This window comes from Cornus florida, unplaced genomic scaffold, assembly GCF_030987335.1.
Source record: "Cornus florida cultivar Cherokee Brave unplaced genomic scaffold, ASM3098733v1 CherokeeBrave_3.0.0_Hap2_Chr08, whole genome shotgun sequence".
NCBI classification, from domain to species: domain Eukaryota; kingdom Viridiplantae; phylum Streptophyta; class Magnoliopsida; order Cornales; family Cornaceae; genus Cornus; species Cornus florida.
Genome location: NW_026775578.1, coordinates 97,557,903 through 97,578,399, shown reverse-complemented (window position 1 = coordinate 97,578,399; position 20,497 = coordinate 97,557,903). Strand labels below are relative to the sequence as shown.

Sequence of the window (20,497 nt, the reverse complement as noted above, 5' to 3'; positions counted from 1 at the left end):
GTCTTAAAATAATTTTTAAATGCATTCCTCTCTCTCTCTATATATATATATATATATTCTTAATTGAGAAGTAATTAAGTAACCTATTAGAGGAAACAATTTTAAGAACAACTCATCATCATCATCATTGCCTTAATCCCATATGAATGGGGTTGGCCACATGAATTCTCTATCTCCAATCCTTTCTATTACATGCCATTTCACTTACTATATTTAACCTTTTAAAGTCATTTTTAGTGATCTCATTCCGTGTTATTTTTTATGTCCCTCTCCATCTCTAACCTCCTATGACAATCAGTCTTCCTCTTTTGATTGGCGCATCTCTAGGTCTCCGATGTATATGTCCAAACCATCTAAGTCACTCTCTCTAATTTTCTCACTAATAGGTGCCACATCTAATTTTCGTCTTGTTCTTTCATTAGTGACCCTATCTCTTCTAGTCACTCTAGTAATCCACCTTAGCATTCTCATTTTCGCTACATGAAGGCGTTATTCTCGTTTCTCTTAGGGCCCAAAACTCCAACTAGGAAAAAAAAAAATACTCTCCATATAACATAGTTGGCTAATAAGGGTCCTATACAATTTTCCTTTTAGCCTATGTGTTATCCTTTTATCACCTAAGATGCCACTAGCTTGTCTCCATTTTGTCCACCCCGCTCCAATTCTACTGGTTATATCACCATCTATTTCTCTATCCTTTTGTATCATTGATCCTAAACATCAAAAGTGGTTATTTTGTGTAATCGTTTGGTTTTAAAGTGTCATCAATATAAGAGTCCTCTTTAGATTTACAATCCGTGTACTTGGTTTTCGTTCAACTAATTCCCAACCCTTTCGATTCTAATGCATTTCGCCACAATGCTAGTTTTATTGCTAAGTTCTCCTTAAAGATATCTAATAGCACGATATCATCGGCAAACATCATGCACCATGGAATCTCTTTTTGGAAGTCTTTTGTTATTTCATCTAAGATTATTGCAAATAGATATGGACTTAGCACCGAGCCTTAGCGCAATCCTACATTTATGGAGAACTCACTAGTTTGCCTACACGTGGTACGAACTTTAGTTTGTGTTTATAAACATATCTTGGATACTTTTTATGATTTGTAAGGGAAATTGTTCTCTTTGTAGAGCCCACCAAATTATATCTCTTGGGACCCTATCGTATGCCTTTTCTAAGTCTATAGAAAATTATACCTATTGTTGCTTACTCCTACCTTCATCAACTAATTCTCTAAGTAAGTATATAGCTTCGATGGTTGGTCTTCCCAGCATGAATCCAAATTGATTACCGGATACCGTGGATTCCTTCCTTAGTCATTATTCTATTATTCTTTCCCATATTTTCAACGTATGATTCATTAATTTATTTCCTCTATAGTTGCCACAATTTTATGTCCCTTTTATTTTTGTAAATTGGAATAATTGTACTTTCCCTCTGCTCATTTGGCATTATGCCTTTTTTTTTTTTTTTTCTCGTTGGTACTCACACACACTTGTCTCTTTTGAGACTTGAACTCCTAACCTCCCTTTGGGAAGTAAGAGGCTGATACAGCTAGGCCACTGCCCGTTGGTGCATTATGCCTTGTTTTAGGATGTTGTTAAACAACCGTGTTAGCCACTTAAGTCCTACATTAACTAATGTTCACCAAGCCTCTATGGGTATATAATATAATTGTTGGAGAGTTTGAGTTATTTATTTTCTTTCATTAAGGGTACTATTGTACTTTCCTATTATCAATATATATGAATAGGTGAGAGATGCGGGAAACTCTATGGCTCTAAAACCTTTACAGATTTTCTCTTTCTCCTTTCTTCCTCTTCTTCCTTTTTTTCTTACAATCATACGATCCTTCCACTCTAACTTGGTATCAGAGCCTCTAATTCAACCAGAATTCATTCACACAGTGTACAGAGCATCAGGAGTGAGAGAACAGAGTTGACATCAGTTTTTTCACACTGACGCCATGCTGACATCAGTCTGACGCCATGCTGATGTCAGCATCTGGAGGCTGGAAATTTTCGGAAATCATATGGTCTTGATCGTCTCGCTTTTCTGGTAATTATGGTGATTTTTTCAGAAGTTTTTGAAGCCATTTGATTGGCCTTTTCATTTTTCGAATCTTTTCCTGTCTTGTGGCCAAAAAAATTTCGATCTGGATTTTGGGGCACTTTTGGTTGTTTTTTTTTATTGGAATTCACACTATATGGTGCGTCTACCCTAGAAACAAGGCTGATTGCTGTTTGTTGAACTGTTTGTTGCATTTGGATTATATTTTTTTGGCTCAAAGGGGGGTCAGCCAGTCAGGTTTCTTGGTATTCTTCAGCCTATGAAATTGGTTCTGCCGTTCTCTTGCTTTGGAAATATTTTCTGGATGTTTGGGCCTTCAAGTGCTGCATTTTAAATACAATTTGTTCCTCTGAATATTGTACTACAAGTTTCTTATTTGTGTTTCAGCCTCAAAGTCCTGAAAACAGAATTATATTCTGTTTCTTTTTGCTGTTTTTTGGTTCTGGTTTGAATCCTTATCATGGCTGAAAACAAACCAGTATCCTTCAAGGATGATGATATGCCTAGTCAATCACCTCGCAAAAATTGAATGGAGTTAATTATCTTTCTTGGGCTCACGCTGTTCAAGTTTTTTTGCATGGGCGAAGGAAATTCAAGACTGAAAATCCTCCCTCTGACGAGAAGAACATTGAAGATTGGACCCAAGGAAACTCGCAATGCCCTCATTGTAGTCGGACCAACCTAGCTCTGATACCAAGTAGAAATATAAAAAGAAGAAGGAGAGAATTGTGTAAAGGCTTGAATGATATGAATTACTCATTCACAGCTCTAGTATTTATAAATAAAATGAGCACATGCTCATATTACGAGAAAGGAAACTAAATTGTGCTATTATGGTAAGTCATACCATAAATCGTGGTATCATATATGCTAACAGTGTTGTTATGGGATGGCTATGGCACAGTATGGAACCCGATGTTGCTAGTACAGTTGCATTTTGTGATTCCTCTAAGAAGATTTGGGACTCTATTGCATGCAGAATCTTTTTCTCACCAAAGTAATGTTTCTCGTGTTTTTGAGTTGTACGAGAAAATTTTTGCTACTAAGCAGTCCGGAAAACCATTGTTAGAATACTATAGTACCTCGAAAAATTTGTGGGATCAGTTGCTGCAACATCGACCATTTACTACTGATTTAGAGCAGCAAAATTGGCATTGGGAGGAGTTTATGATTGCTTCTTTGCTATTTGGTTTAGACATAGATCTTCGTGGCTTCAAAGATTAGATACTTGCTAGCGAGAAGTTGACTACAGCTGCTAATGCTTCTTATTGTTTATTGAGATCATCTTAGGATAAAGTTCCACTGTAAGTCCTGCAGAGTCCTCTGCATCAGACTCTAGCTTTGGAGGCCGTGCTAGTACTCGTGGTGGTTCTCATGGTAGCCATAGTGGTCACTGGTCGTGGTTCTTATGGTGGTTACCATAGTGGTGGCCGTTCTAGTGGACGTGGTGATAGGAAGTGTGATCATTGTGGTGGTACAAATCACACCAAGCCTTATTGTTGGGTGAAATATGGCAAACCAAAGCATGCAAACCAGGTTATAGATGGTAACATACAGCCACTACAGCCTCATACTACATCTGGACATGTGGCTCCTGATTCTGGCTCCCATGATACACTCACTACTCAGCTTAGTAAGCTCCTTCAGACATTGCAATCTACTATCCCATCCACATCAATTGCTACTTTAGCAAACTCAGGTAATATTGCATGTGTGGCCCAATCTTCTCCGTCCTGGGTCATTGACTCTGGATATAGTTCCCATAGGTCTGGCAAATCATCTCTCTTTTTTGATTTCGAATCTTTTAAACATCGTATTGTTTTAGCTGATGATTCTTCTCGTCCTGTATGTGGGAAAGCTGTCCTTCACCCTACCAAGTCGTTGTCATTGTCTTCCAGTCTTTATGTTCCTAATTTTCCTTTTAATCTGATTTCTATAAGTCAAATGAGTAAGACATTGCAATGTTCTAGAACCTTTTCTCCCAATTCATGTGTTTTAATGGACCTCAGGACAAAGAAGATGATTGGTTCGGGTCATGAGAAGGATGGTCTATATTCTATGGATTCTGAACCTCCTTCTGCCTTGTCATCAGCTTTGAGTGCTACAGTTTCGCCTCTTCAATGGCATTTTCGTTTAGGTCACCCATCTTTGGCAAAGTTATGATTAGCTATTCCTACATTGAGTCCTATGTCTATCTTAGACTGTGAAGCTTGTTAGTTGGGCAAGCATTACCGTAGTTCTTTTCCGAGCAGTAGTCATAGTCATCAGATTGAGTCTTTTAATGTAGTCCATACGGACATTTGGGGACCTTCTCGAACCGCTAGTTTGAATGGATTTCGTTATTTTGTTATATTTGTTAATGACTATTCTCGCATGACATGGTTATTTTTTATGAAAGTAAGAACTGAGTTACCTCATATTATTGTTAAATTCTATAATGATTTACCCAGTTTGGTAAACGCATTAAAGTTATTCGATCTGATAATGCCTTCGAGTATATACAATCTACCATGAATTCATTTTGTGTTGACTGGGGGTATCATACATCAGACTAATTGTGCTCACACTTCTCAACAAAATGGTGTTGCTGAACGAAAACACCGCCATCTGTTGGATGTTACTCGTACCTTGTTATTCAATATAAAGGTGCCAAAACAATTTTCGGCTGATGCAGTTCTTACTGCTTGTTATCTTATTAACCATATGCCCCCTGTTGTTATGTATAATCAGTCTCCCTTTTCTCTTTTATATCCTGATCTCTCTCCTTTCCACCTCACTCCTCGTGCCTTTGGTTGTGTAGCCTTTGTTCATATCTTTGATCCTGGTTATGACAAACTATCTCCTCGTGCTAGTAAGTGCGTTTTTCTTGGGTACTCCTATACTCAGAAGATGTATCGTTGCTACTGTCCCGAATGTCGTCAATACTTTGTGAGGGCTGATGCTACTTTTTTTGAGTCGTCTGCTTTCTTTTCATCGTCGGGTCATAATTTGTCTTCTGATCTTATATCCACTCTTTTGACTTTAAGATATAATCAAATCAAGAGTAAGTGATAAAGAAGAAAAAAAAAGAGAAGAATTCGGATAAGAGAGAGAGAGAGAGAGAGAGATGGGGAAAGAGAAAGAATGAAAGAATACTTGCATCCTTCCACCACATTTTATTTATAATAACAAGTTTCAAAAATTACACATCAGCCCCAACATTATATAAATAATTACAAATAAGCCCCTGACAACACTCCCTCTCCCTCTCAAGCTGATGCAAAGATATCTATCATGCCCAGCTTAACTAGCATATTTTGCAAGCATGTCTTGCTCACATCCTTAGTCAAACTGATCATGTGTGTTGACGTATGGAGTACAAATTAGCCCAAGACGAAGCTTTTCCTTGATGAAGTGTCGATCGACTTCATGTGCTTTAATCTGTCACGTTGAACTGGATTGTGGGCAATGCTAATAGCAGCCTTGTTGTCACAATACAACTTCATTGACTCACGAACAGGATAACCCAACTCACCCAACATCGTACGTAACCATAGCAACTCACAAACTTCATGTGCCATGAATCTGAACTCAGCCTCTACACTAGATCTAGCTACTATAGACTGTTTCTTGCTTCGCCATGAAACAAGATTACCTCCAACAAACGTGCAATATCCTGAAGTAGATTGTCGATCTGTCATCTGCCCAATCAGCATCAGTATAGGCTTCAACACACAAGTGGCCATGACTGTCAAACAATATCCCCTTACCAGGTCAACTCTCGAGGTAGCGAAAAACATAATGAGCTGCCTCAAGGTGAGGTGTACGTGGAGCATGCATAAACTGACTAATCACATTAATAGCGTAAGCAATATCCGAGCGTGTAAGAGATAAGTAAATCAGTCTCCCAACCAATCGTTGAAATCTTCCCACATCATCTAATGGGTCTCCATCTATATCATTAAACATATGGTTCTGCTCAATGGGAATATCAATAGGTCTAGCTCCAAGCCTGCCTGTTTCAGACAACAAATCTAACACATACTTCCGTTGAGAAATGAACACCGCTTTCTTCGATCTGCACACCTTGATGCCAAGAAAGTATCTCAATGATCCGAGGTCTTAATCTCGAACTCTATCCCCAAGAATGACATCATTTGACGAATCTCTTCTGTATCATTTCCAATGATAACAATATCATCAACATATACAATAAAGGCAGTGGTGCAGCCCTGGTGCTTCTTAATGAAGAGAGTATAATCTGCCTGACTCTGTGTGTACCCTACTCTTTTCACAACAGTGCTGAACCTCTCAAACTAAGCATGTGGCGACTGCTTTAACCCATACAAGGCTTTATTTAGCTTGCACATTAAATTCTGACCATTGGCAAGCTTAAACTCTGGTGGCATAGTCATATACACCTCTTCCTCCAAGTCACCATGAAGGAAAGCATTGTTTACATCTAGCTGATGCTAGCTTGCAAACCAGAATATACTCCAATTGAGCAAAACCACAAGTTGGGGGAATATCCTAATCAAGTTCCCACAAATAAGGAATGGTACCAAAGGCTACTTGGGAAACTAATCTACTTATCTCATACATGCCCAGACATTGCCTATGGGGTTAGCGTGGTGAGTCAGTTTATGCATGGACTTAGTAAAGCTCACATGGATGTTGTATATTGAATTCTCATGTATCTTGTTGTTTATCATGAGAGACAGAGAGGAGGAGAAAAAGGACTTGTTCTATATCACTTACACACACATAGAAACCTAATAAGCCTAAATAGGCTTATATAAGGGATACAAGTTACCTTAATAACACAAGGGCCCTACTAACATAATGTAATTACATAATGGCCCAACATATATATATATATATAACATTCAAACACTCCCCCTCAAGCTGGAGAATATATATCAAATAATCCCAGCTTGGAACAGATAGTTCTTAATCGGTTATGACCCAATGCTTTGGTAAACATATCAGCTAATTGATCTTCAGACTTCACGAATGGAGTAGAGATGCTCCCACGCAATATCTTTTCTCAAATGAAGTGACAATCAACTTCAATATGTTTAGTCCTCTCATGAAACACAGGATTTGAGGCAATGTGAATTGCTGCTTGATTATCACAGAACAATGGAGTAGGAGCTTCAACTGTCAACCCAAGTTCTTTTAGAAAATGTTGTATCCAGGTCAACTCACTAGTAGTATGGGCCATTGCCCTATACTCAGCTTCAGCACTAGATCGAGCTACCACCGTTTGCTTTTTACTTCGCCAGGTAACAAGATTTCCTCCTACAAATGTAGAGATTTGCCATCTAATACAGATGACGGCATACGGTTAATTAGATGACAAGCAGTAAGAACAGCATCACCCCAAAACCGTTTAGGCAAGCGTATATGAAACAAAAGAGCACGGGTTACTTCTAAGAGATATCGATTCTTACGTTCCGCAACTCCATTTTGTTGAGGAGTATAAACAAATGAATTTTGATGAAGAATTCCTTTATCACTAAGATATGTATCAAAGGGTGTTGAAGAATATTCCTTAGCATTATCAGAACGTAAAATACGAATTGGACAGCCAAACTGAGTTTTGATTTCTTTTCGAAATTTTTGAAAAATTAAAAGTAACTCAGAACGATCTTTCATCATAAACAACCAAGTCAGGCGAGAATAATCATCCACAAATGTCACAAAATAATGAAATTTATTGATTGAAGAATGTTTTATTGGACCCCATACATCTAAATGAACCAAGTGAAAAGGACTAGAGACACGATTATTAACCCTAGACTTGAAAGACACGTGATGGTGCTTACTAAGTTGACAAACTTCACATGACAAGAATTTCAAATTACTAAGACTAGGAACTTGACGCTGCAAAACTTGAAGTGACGGGTGACCAAGACGACAGTGCCACTGGAATGGAGACAGAGAAGACTGAAGAGCCACAAGATAAGGTGCCACATCAAAGTAACATAAGCCACCAGCTTCATATCCCGTACCAATCATCTTCTTCGTCTTGAGATCCTGAAACACACAAAAAGTAGGATAAATGTAACAGAGCACTGAAGAGATTTAGTAAGCTTACTGACAGACATTAAATTAAAGGGAAACTGAGGAACATATAAAACAGACGAGAGAAACAAGGAATCACTAAGTTGAGTTGTCCCCAAACCTGAAACCTTAGCGGAGGAACCGTTAACAAGGGTAACTCTTTGAGAAGGAGGTACAGAAGTAAAATCAGATAGAAGAGAAGAACATCCAGTCATATGATCGGATGCTCCAGTGTCTATAATCCAAGGACTACGAGTAGAAGACAATAGACATGTGTGTGCAGTACCTGACTGGGCAAAAGTAGCTGTGGAAGATGAATTGATGCTTGCTTATAAGACAAAAACTGGGTATACTCGTCACGTGGGACAAGGACCGTATCTGATTCAGCTACATTATGAGATCCAGAAGCAACATCATTCGGAGAGGAGGAAACTTGATTTGCATAACTATGTGGTTTGCCATGAAGGTCCCAACAAAAATTCACAGTATGATTAGAAAGGCCACAATGAGTACATTTTCGTAATTCCCTGCCACGGCCACGTCCTCCCCGTGAATCACGATCGCCACGTGTGGAGCGTCCCCCACGACTGCCACGGAAAGCAGTATTTTCACCCTTTGAAACGATTAATGCTAAACGCTCACCACTCTGCCTAGTATTCAAAGTTGAAGTATCACTGACAAGTGTAGCGTGCTGAAGTCTAAAAAATACTTCAGTAAGAGATGGAAGTGTGGGACTGCCCAAAATCTGTGAACGAAAAGACTCATAAGCTGATGACAAACCTGTAAGAAAACGGACAACATTAAAGTCATCACGTTGTTGTTGCATACTTCGAACATCAGCAGTAATGGGCTGATACATATTCAGCTCCTCACAAACTCCCATAACTGTGGAATAATACTCTTCTATACTGTGATTACCTTGTTCAAGATTGAAATACTGCTTACAGAGCTCATAAACACGAGTGATATTACCTGTTCCGGAATACAGTTGCTGCAATCTGTCCCATATCTCCTTGGCAGTATCTAAATAAAGTAAAGTTGTACTGATTTGGGGTTCAATACTATTTATCATCACAGAGATGATCTGAGCATCTTCCTTTTCCCATGCATAAAAAAAAGCATCAGTTTCCTTGAGTTTCTCTTTAGTCAAATGAGTACCGAGACCTCTACCGTTGAGAAAAATTTTAACAAATTTAGCCCACAGTATGTAATTCTTCCCATTGAGTTTAACAGAAGTCATGGGATAATGAAGACCAGAGGTGGGAGAAAACAAATCTGAACTGGATGCCATGTTATACTCAGCAAAATAGAGAAGAAAAAAAAAACACAGAATCGGTATTCAGATCCGAACCTGGCAAATGGGCCGGATCTGGGCAAACGGGGCGGATCTGGTCAAATGGGCCGGATCTGGACAAACGGGTCGGATCTGATCAAACGGGCTGGATCTAGGCTATCTAAGATTGGAATAGCATAACAGTGTAGCCAAACAAGGGTCTTCTTCTTCACACCTTCACAAACGCCGGTGAACAAAGCAGCGGAGACAATGGCAACTCAGGCACAAGCAACGGCCGAATCAAGAGACAGCAACCTCTGCAACTTCCAGCCAAAACAAAAAATTCGACGAATCTCTCCTCTGTAAATCAAGACGGCAGATCTAATGACGACAGATCTGATGACAACCTCGCTGATAACCAAAACAAGAAGCTATCGGCAACGACGATGACGAACGATGCAGATCTAACGACGACAAATGACGATGCAGATCCGATGACAGTGAACAAGGAGCTGCCCGCGATGAACGAAACACCAACACCACAATCGTGATTCTGATCGTGATTCCGATCTTAAACCACACAATTACAGACCCTCACACTCACGAATTCATAGCGCTCTGATACCATGTTGTTTATCATGAGAGACAGAGAGAAGGAGAAAAAGGACTTTTTCTATATCACTTACACAGACATACAAACCTAATAAGCCTATATAGGCTTATATAAGGGATACAAGTTACCTTAATAACACAAGGGCCCTACTAACATAATGTAATTACATAATGGCCCAACATATATATATATATAACATTCTAACATATCTAAAATCTGCTGGTAAAGGTCTAATGTTTTCTAAACATGGACATCTAGAGGTCGAGGGTTACACAAATGCTGATTGGGCTGGATCAATAACTGATAGAAGATCAACTTCTAGATACATTACTTTCTTAGGTGGAAACTTTGTAACTTGGCGGAGTAAGAAGCAACATGTGGTAGCTAGATCAAGTGCAGAAGCAGAATTCAGAGCTATTGCCCATGGGGCACAAGAACTGTTATAGATGAAGATCTTGATAGGTGAATCGGGTTTCTATCCCTTGAAACCTATGAGTCTTTATTGTGATAACAAGGTTGCCATTAGCATTGCACATAACCCAGTTTAACATGATCGTACCAAGCATGTTGAGGTAGATAGACACTATATCAAAGAGAAACTAACAGGTGGAATAATTAGCTTGCCTTTCGTAAAGACCGAGGACCAGCTAGCAGATTTTGACAAAGGCAGTATAAAGTAGAAGTTTCAATACTTCAATCGACAAGTTGGGCATGCAAGACATCTATGCACCAACTTGAGGGGGAGTGTTAACGTGATTGATTAGGATTTATCTTTCATCTATTAGCATAATTAGCATAGTTGATTAGAGCTGACTTTGTAAACTTAATACTTACCTTATATTTAATATGTGTATAGTACATATACCTCCTTATGAGAAGAATAGAAGTATCGTAAGATTTTTCTCCCCATTTTTCTCTAGTTTTGACATTTATAAACTAAGAATATAATTAACAAACTTCAAGATGAAACATGACTGAAACAAAGAATGTACACCTAAAGACCATGTCAACCACTTGTGGTTCTCAAATCAAAAGCCTTTCCTTAGGGAAAAAACCAAAAGCCTTTGAAGATATACGTGTGCTTAATTGCATCATAATGACAACTGAAATGATATCCTCTGGTCCACATTGAATAGCTATTCTCTTGGCTCTTTAAGATGTCCAGGGCCTACTTGTACATTCTTTCCCAATTTCTTTTTTCAGTTGGGAGAAAATTGTATTCTCAACTACAAAGACCACCAGACATTGAAAGGCATCTACTATTTGAAGGCTTGATGATCATGAAGAATTTATAAACAGCGATGATGACATCAATCTTTTCAGCACGTGCTCAATTATTTACATTCACAAGAACATAATAATCTCACCTGACGTATCCACCAATACACATAAGTTGAAATTTTGAACCCCTTTGAAGAATCAAATTTCTCAATCCCCCGGAGTAGTCCAATCAGACCACCCTGCAACAGATATAATTAAATAAATTTATACATGAGATGATTTTCCACAAACTCTGTTCTAGTAAGTGCAAGAGCAAGGTATTGGCATATCTAACATAGGTAAAAGAAAAGAGAATCACCTGGATAAGGTCAGCCATTTCGGCACCCATGTTATCATATCTTTGTGCAATGGACATGACCAGGCGAACATTGCTCATTGCCAGTTTTTCTCTTGCTAAAGAACACTCAATTTGTTTCAACTGCAACTCAGTACGAGAAATCCTCAATGAAGTCGCAAGTTGATCCTCTGATGGTTCGCATCCTAACCTTTCCTTCAGTCTGAAATTTCCATCCAGCAGAATCATACAAACAATTGTGTTTTGTTTTTTATTTTTTTATTTTTATTTTTGATAGAAGCCTTTTAAAAGCATGACTAAATGTGAAAAAAAAGTGATTAGACATAATTCTCCCATTGCACCCTTCCACCTCTTTTACAAGTGCCAATTTCTTGGAAATTGAAGGGTTTAAGTAAAAACAACTTCTAATTATCCAAGAAAATAAATTACTAAGCATCTTAATTCCACGGCTTCATTTGACAAGTGCAATAATCTCTTTATCACATTATTTCTCCATGCATTGGAAAAATAAATACTGATATGCAGATCATTAGGTACCAAGGAAACACCTTAAAAGAAAGATCAAATCATGGGTAAATTTTCTACCACAACAAAAACAAGACAGAAAGCAAATGTTAATTCTATAAATCTTGACATTAATCAGAAGGATCAAGCTACATGGAAAAAGTGTTAAAGAAGATGGTTTCAAAGTTTGTTAGACTGCAATCCTAGGCTCTTGTAGAGAGTTGCGCAAGGTCAGTAATCTAGACCTAGAGGGGGGGCAGGGGTGTGAGCAGGTCTTGTAGGTTGGCTTAACTGATTTCAACAGCTTTTTGAATTTAACTAAAATTACAAAACTTTAAATTCAAATTATGACTAAAAATTAAAATTCACTCAATCCATTATATCAAGCAAACATGCAATAATCAAATAAAGCAGTAAAGAATGGACACAAATTTTTAAGAGGAAAATCCAACTGGGAAAAACCACGGGACTTAGTCTAGCCAAATCAAATTAACCATGATAAAAGAAGATTACAACCTAAGAAGCATGAACACTTTTCCTAAGGGTGCTGTGGCGGTATCGAACACTCGAACACATGTGGGAAACCACCCGAACACATGTTGGACACGGCTAGAAGTGTCTTGGAATTTGAATATTTTATTTTGTGGTTGGACATGGTTGAGAAATGTTTGGAACACTTTCAAGACACAACAAAGTGGCTTTGCAATTATTTTTCTTAGAAGAACAGGATACAATACAATTTAAAATATAGTATGGGTTGATTAGAAAGATAATATAAAATTTTTGAAAACAAAAACAACAAACATCTAACTCTAAGCTCCAAATTAGTGATTTCATTTACGATTATATGGATAAATTGAGCAAAAAATATTATTTCTATATATAATATATATTGAAGATTTAATGGAGGAATCAATGGAGGAAAATCTTTCAGTAATTGATGTTGTTTCCTATTATTGAAGATTTGGTGTTACTAGAGGAATCAATGGAGAAAAATCTTCCTTGTTTCCTATTTTCTAATTCTTTCCATTCTCATAATTTCTTCTCCTATATAAAGGAGCCTCCACCATTGTATTGTATATCAATTGAGAGAGTATTATAATAGTGATGTAGCCTTTTGCGCTCTTTGTGCCGTGGATGTAGGCCCTAGTGGCTTAACCACGTTTTATTTATCTCTTCACTTCCGTTTTATGCTTCACAACAATATATTATATTATTATTTTTTGATGTATCCCTCTCATACCAGTGTCCTATTTATTAAGATTTGTCATACCATTATGTTTGTATTATGTCGTACTGTCTCCTATGTCCATATCCGTGCTTCCTAAAACCCAAGAACCCCTAGGTACCTCTTTGATACAGATCGATCCACCAAACTCTTCACTCGAGTCTTAAGGCACACGATACGCTCGTCACCAGATTTCACACACTGTACGAATTTGCTTCTCCAGCCTGTGATTTAATTTCAAGCCAACTAATCGTCCAAGCCAATCTCTAACGGATTGAATAGAGTGGTTGGTTTTGAACTTAACAGTACCGTAACGATGATGTCAAGACACTAGGAATGCACTCACCAATTCTAATGCAAGAATGATGAATGTAAAAAAAATTAGATGTACTCTAAAACTAAAAAATATACATTCTCTATATGTTTTGTCTATATATATAATCTATCCTAGAGTAGTGTATATAGAGACAAATTAGAAGTGTAAGAGAATAGAATTTTCAATGTTGGATTCCCGAATACATCAATCGATCGAAGAACGGGTCGATTGATTGAATCAAATCTAGAGAGCTTCAATATAGAGCTCAAATGATCAATCCACTTTGCAGATTTTATACTTAAAATTTTCAATTTGAGAAATTTCCAAAACACTTACTTGCATATCAAAAGGGAGACAATAATTTGCTTTAGGATAAATGGTTTATGGTGAAAGTGTAATGTTAAGCTAAAAATGAATATTTACCATAATTTACCACAAATGAAAGTATAAAGTAGCAACAAAATGATTTACTGAATCAAAATGTTTCATTCAATAAAAATAAAAGAAAAAGAACATTCAGTTACCTTGATTTTTGCTCCTCAAAGCACAGCCCAGTTTTAATTATTTTTGACAGTTGCACAACTTCTGCTTGGGTGAGTAACTTTTCACTTATTACACCCTTCACATAACCTTTCAAACGATCCTGAAGATGCTCTGAACTGATAATGGATCTCAGATGCTTACTTGTACTAAACTGCATTGCAGTACTGTTTTGGCTCAGAATTTTCCCCCTAGTGTCCATTCTCCGTCGCCTTGCAGATACCCCTGAACAAGTGACCTGCATCTTCTTGCGAATTTTTTCTCTTGGTTTATTGGTAATTACTGTCTTAGTTGAAAGATTCCATTGCTTTTCCAGTATAGACTTCTGCAATAAGAGGAGAGCCTCCACTGAAAAATCTGGATCAGAGCTTTCCTCCTCCATGTGGTTGGATCTCTGAAGCCATGCCTCTACAGTCGAAGGATCAGAAGCAGTATCCACATTCTCTTTAAGAGCCTTGATGGACTGTGTGCGTCGATTGGAAAGAAAACTGGGGCTACAATCAGATGACTTCTTTGCACTGATCAAATTCTTCGTTGAAGCATATTGATGGTGTGCCGATACATGATCGTTGTTTCCACAGGACAGCCTTTCTGTGAGATCAGAATAATAGAAGGAGGAACTCAAGAGCCTCTTCCCTGCACTAAGTCCGATAACTGCAGCAGTAGCCATCATATGGTTTTGTCCTGCTAATATGCAATATCATCACACGAAGCTAAAAATGTTGCCGAACCACAACCATGTCATAATTGTTCAGCTACAGTTGATTCTTGAAACCACAAAGTTGCTGTATAGGCCTCTAAGATCACTCCCTGATCACTTTGTTAGGATCCTGGTAAGGAAAAATACAAATCAGTGCACTCTTGGAGTCCAGACTATCTTTTTTTTTTTTTTTCCTTATACGAACTTATTCAGAAATTCTCTTTAAACTGATATACATAAATATCACAATTCAAGCAGATTCGACAAAAGGAGCTTTATATCAGTAGAAGAACATTCTAGGCAATCAATACACCCTACAAGAATATAGTAGCCAAAAAATGGGGTAAACATGAAAGAAGTTGGCAAGTAAAACTCAAGCAGGGAACAACTATATATACTTGAATATTTTTCTTTGAACAATAAATGGTCGGTGAGAACGGAAATGAAAAGAAATACACCAAAAAAGAGAATCAAGTGAAAGAACAGCCACCGTGGTATTTTATCTTGGTATATGATGGAATCATTTTGTATTACAAAGAACTTTAATCAACAGGGTGCGTATAGACCAAATTAAAGATATTTCCATGAACTGATCAACTTTTCCCCAAAATCATATGGCTGTAAGTTGAAAATATGATGTTAAGCCACAAATTAAGGGAGTGATGCATACTGCCTAAAACAATATATTTCTTGGAAAATGTAATTAGCCTCCAATGTTAGTAATACCATTATATCTTTGGGAAAGGCCAATTTGTTTCTTCTTTGGGTTGTATGATCATGATTGCACAGTACTACTCCTCCTTTAATATATATATATATATGGAACAGTGGTGTGTGGTGCATATATAAACTAGCTGTAAGAATCAGAATGAATAGCAACAAGAAAAACAATTTATAGAGATATTATGTATCAAAAGAATTTACATTTATCATACACACAAACACACATAGTTTGATATATTATGCTTAAATTTATTATTGAATTGTGAAACTTCAAAAATCAAAATTGAAGAGCAACGTCAAATTTCACTTTTTTTAATCAGATTTCAAATTGGGTCGCAGAGTAGAAGGTAATTCTACCTCTATTTTACAAAAACCAATCCAACCCAACAAACATAATAATCTGTATTAGACAGGTATACTAGCAAATGGGTTAGGAAAAGAAGCAGTGATATAGGGAAGAAAATCTTTATGCAACCCAACCCAACCCAAATGACGTACCTGAACGAAGAAAATACAGAGGCAAAGAATTAGCAGTTGAACAAACAAGAGAGAGAGAGAGAGAGAGAGAGAGCGCGATAATAATTAAGTGAATGTGAGCAAATGGTAGAGGGACTGTTGCAACTGAATGAACTTTTCTGTTTTTGTTTGTTTGTGTTTTGATTTCTGATATTATAAAATAAATATTCTTTTATTAGTTATTAGAAAAAGAAAATTGGGGAAAATAAAAGGTGGGGTTAATAGATAGATATCAGACGGAGAAAGACGATTGGCTGGAACAGATATTTGGTGCAGCTTCGAGTGGTGGACGGCCTCACAAGTGGAGTGCCCATTTCAACGCACAACTATATACTGTATAATATATTGCTTCGTTTTTTTTTTCCTTTTTTTTTTTTTTGTCGTTATTTCTGTTCAAATTCAACTTTTTAAATTAATTTATATATACAGCAATCTATATCTATGCTATATACTGCCATATAAGTAATTGTCAATATATATATATTTTTTTTCTAATTTTTATTTTGTGACTCGTCTAAAAATCAAAGGAATTGTTTTTTTTTATATTAAATTTTATATTTTTATTGATTAATGTTTTCTCAATAAGTTTTTTTCCTTTTATATAAATTTTTATTATTTTTAAAATACCTGACTCGTTCGAAAAGTTATTTAGTTCTCAAAAGTTTACATCTTTTCTCTATACAAAGTTTTTTTTTTTTTCCGTGTTTAGTTAATTCCAAAAAAACATAACTTATTCCACAAAAATGGTCCGTACAAAGCCAAATCAAATAACAATTCTAACAACAATTAGAAGAAGATGAATCACAAACCACAATCAAACGCGTTTGTAGCCCAGCGATTAAATTGCTTCCATTTACTAACGGGCCAGTGACTTACCAGTATCAGTTTTTTACTTTTCAAAGAGAGATCAAGGGTTCAAGTCTCAAAAGAGACGTGTGTGTGTGAGTACTAATTAGGAAAAAAAAAATTGTTCCCATTTGTTCTTGGGAGTTCAATTTCGAATTTTTGCACTTTTAACTTCTAATCTAACATTCTTGTCCTGAAAAAAAAAAAGAAATAAAATAAAATAAAATCACAAACCACAACACAATATATACGTGGTTCACCTTAAATTAAGACTACATATACTAATGAGGAAATCTTACTATAGTAATGAAGAGATATTACAATAGTAGAGAATTACTAATACCAGAACATGTACACAACCTCTCGCTCCCAAGGCATAAGTAAAAATACCCAAGCTTTACATTATGTACCATTCCACAAGACAACCTCTCGTCTTTAGTGCTCACTTTACCAAACCATAATACCCTCTAATCATCTCAAACATGCTCAACTCCTCATGAGGTGGCTCTTCATGGGCTACACATCTCTCTACTCATACATCTTAACAATACTCTAGGTATCTATTTATAAGAAATTCCCATATAAATTAACTCTAAAATAGGAACCTAATTGAAACAGGAATATGAGCCACAATTCCTAACAATTTCCATATTGGCTCAAATTTCGTCACCGTCAATCATCGCTTCCCACGACAACTAAATTAGACAATTCATGTGACTTCAATCTTGCACACCTCTAATCATCCTTCATCGCTCCACCTTAATACAAACTCTATACCATGTAACCCATCACGATTTCATCTTGTTCCTTTTTGCGACTTAAGAGCAAACCTTTTACCTTCTCTTTTGTTGGAGCACATTTCCTTTTCCAAGCTAAGAGAGGACTTGTAGGCTAAAAGAGATCACACTCTTTTTGGGGTTAAAAGCGAACCCTGATGACCAGCGTGATTGACAAACTGACCGATTGACTTCACCTAAAACTGAATCCTGTTGCAACACTTGTTGAGACTTCTTATATTTTTTGAACATCCCAGCCGAACCCTCGGCTCTGATACCACTTATTGGGTATGCAGTGGAATCAAATAACAATGATAACAACAAGAAGGAGTGTTAACCATTAATTAACTCTAAAGGGGGTGAATAAAGTCAATGACTAATTTTTGCAATTTTAAAGAAAATATTTCTAAGTAACTATCATGCAATAATCAATTGAGATAGTTAAGCAATATATAGCACAAGTATAAAAAAGATAAAGATAAGAAATTGCAAACAATGACTCGGTGATTTAGTGAGGTTCGGAAACTCCTACTCCTCGGCTCAAGATCCCCCTTGAAACTTTCCAAATTCACTAGAGCTTCTCCTTAATGGTGGAGAGCAAACCTTTAAATGAAGCAAGACCTTGCTTCTCTTCCTTGCTAGGAGAATACCCTTCTCCTAGGCTTCTTTTGTGTCACACCAACCCTTACAAATTTGAAGTAATATAAGTGAAATACAAGATTGTTTATCTCTCAAAGAAAAGATGTACAATTTCAGCTCATAACTAGAGTAGATAAGAATATAAATGAAGCTCAAGCTTTAAGATGATGTGAGAGAATGTAATGATATAAATGAATGCTTAAGGGAAAATATTTATGGCTCTTGAATGCTCTTTCAAGTGGTGTAAATATTCAGCAGACTAACCATCTATATATAGAGATATGGAGCTCAATATAGCTATTAGAGGTGGTTGGAGTTCATTAAATGCAAAAATTCCCATTGGAATTCAAATGCCCTAGAAAGAGCAGGCTTTATGTTGAAGTGAAGGCAACTCCACTCCTAGTGGAAGCGGCTCTATTCCTAGTAGAGGCGGCTCCCAAAAATGGGAGTCTGCTCTACTCCTGGAAAAATGATTCTTGAGCTAAAATTAGCTACTGGACAGAAAAGAGCATGCTCTACTTTGAATGGAGGCAGTTCCATTGATGTACATGACTAAAAATGAATTTAATTAAGTCATGTGCACTTCCTATCATGTGTAGCTAGGGTAAGAATGTATATATGAAGTTCATGAGCAAACTTTAAGCATTTGAAAATTGAATTAGACTGAATATGAATGATCCTATAATTTTGAGCTTCAAAATATATTCAAATATACTTTGACATTAAATCTTAAGCTCTCACAATCCTATCTACCATTTTCTTCATTGTTTGACCATGATTGTTTAGGCTTGATGAAGACTTCCTTTTTTTCTTTGAAATGCTTGAACGATTTTTGAAGTTCGAGTTTCCTTTGATTGGATATGCCTTTGATTTCTTGCAACTTTTAAGGCTTCCTTGAATCCATTGCTTGGAATGCTCGGAATAGACTTTAGCTCATCACTTTGTATCCATTGCTTGGAATGCTTGGAATGGACCGTATAGCTCATCATTGAGGTTTGAATACTGGTTATCTATACATCACTCAATAAAAATATTAGTACTTAAACATCATTAATGGTTTGTAATCATCAAACATTAGATTGACCTTTAGATAAAATTCTTAAGGCCAACAATCTCCCCATTTTTTATGATGACAAAACATTAATGTGTTTATTGTTAAGTGAAGTAGCATTTGAAAGAATGCTCCCCCTATCGATATGCATATCTTGAATATTATAACATGCTTGATTTTACAACAAATATTTTAGACATTTAAGTGCATTTAGACTTCATGACATTTTTATAAGTTTCCCCCTATCAAAATGAGTCTATCAAAATATATATATTTGAAGAACAATATATGCATAAGCATAATGAATCACACATCATACACACTCATATTTCTTCCCCTTTGTCATCTCAAAAGGGCGGGAGAACAAAGTATTTGCTTGCCATTTCGTGAAATAATAGAGCATGTAAATAAGAGAAATGACAGATAAGGAAAATTAAGAGATTTTAAAAGCAAAATTTTCATTTTATAGATGGCATATTTCAATACATCAGGAGAATGTTGACAACAAATGTCATTTGTTAGACAAAAACATAGTTCAAAATAAGTACTTCAAAAGGAAATAACATAAAAAAAAAAAAAAAAAAAAAAAGGATGCTTCTCTAAAGCATATAAAGGAAATGAGTACATAAAGCAGTTGGGGGAGCTACTGTTCTAAAGAGGAAGAGGGCCATATGCGCGTCGGATTTCTCAAAGATTATCATGAATATCTCCAATTGCAGTGATAACATCATCAATTTGTTCTTGTTGACTTGCAAGAGTGGCTTGATTTTGACGAGAAACATCAAGAATTTCCAATAAGAGATTACAATTGGAACTTTCTTTAAGCCCGACATCCGTTTGCTCATCATTGTCAGTGCCATCGTCACTTTCATTTTCTTCTTCCTCATCAACAACATCATCAATCTCTTCTACATTAGCCCTAGCCTCTTCCATACTTCTTTGCCTAGGATAATACCACACAATATTTAAATACCTTTTTAGCCCCATCATCTCAAGATTTGTCGTGTCGAGTATATCTCTTGGGCCTTGTTCGGCTAATTCGCCATCGTCAAGTGGAATGTTCTTATCCATAAAAATG

The 20,497-nt window shown here is 36.6% G+C and overlaps 1 protein-coding gene across 3 annotated transcripts in view; it reads right to left on the bottom strand.

The window, feature by feature from the left end:
• The window catches only part of LOC132268302 (RNA polymerase sigma factor sigA), a 29,459-nt gene extending 13,218 nt beyond the window's left edge, over window positions 1–16,241 (bottom strand). For 2 of the 3 annotated variants that reach the window (XM_059769135.1, XM_059769136.1), the window contains exons 1-4: window positions 16,090–16,240; window positions 14,153–14,998; window positions 11,584–11,782; window positions 11,372–11,464 (exon numbers count right to left, since the gene is read on the bottom strand). In XM_059769135.1, coding sequence (XP_059625118.1) covers window positions 11,372–11,464; window positions 11,584–11,782; window positions 14,153–14,841 — 981 coding nt within the window. In that variant the 5' untranslated portion in view covers window positions 14,842–14,998; window positions 16,090–16,240. Of the gene's footprint in view, window positions 1–528; window positions 8,092–11,371; window positions 11,465–11,583; window positions 11,783–14,152; window positions 14,999–16,089 lie in introns of those variants that run through there. The other variant, XM_059769134.1, reaches the window with a different exon arrangement.
• Window positions 16,242–20,497: the final 4,256 nt, after the last annotated feature.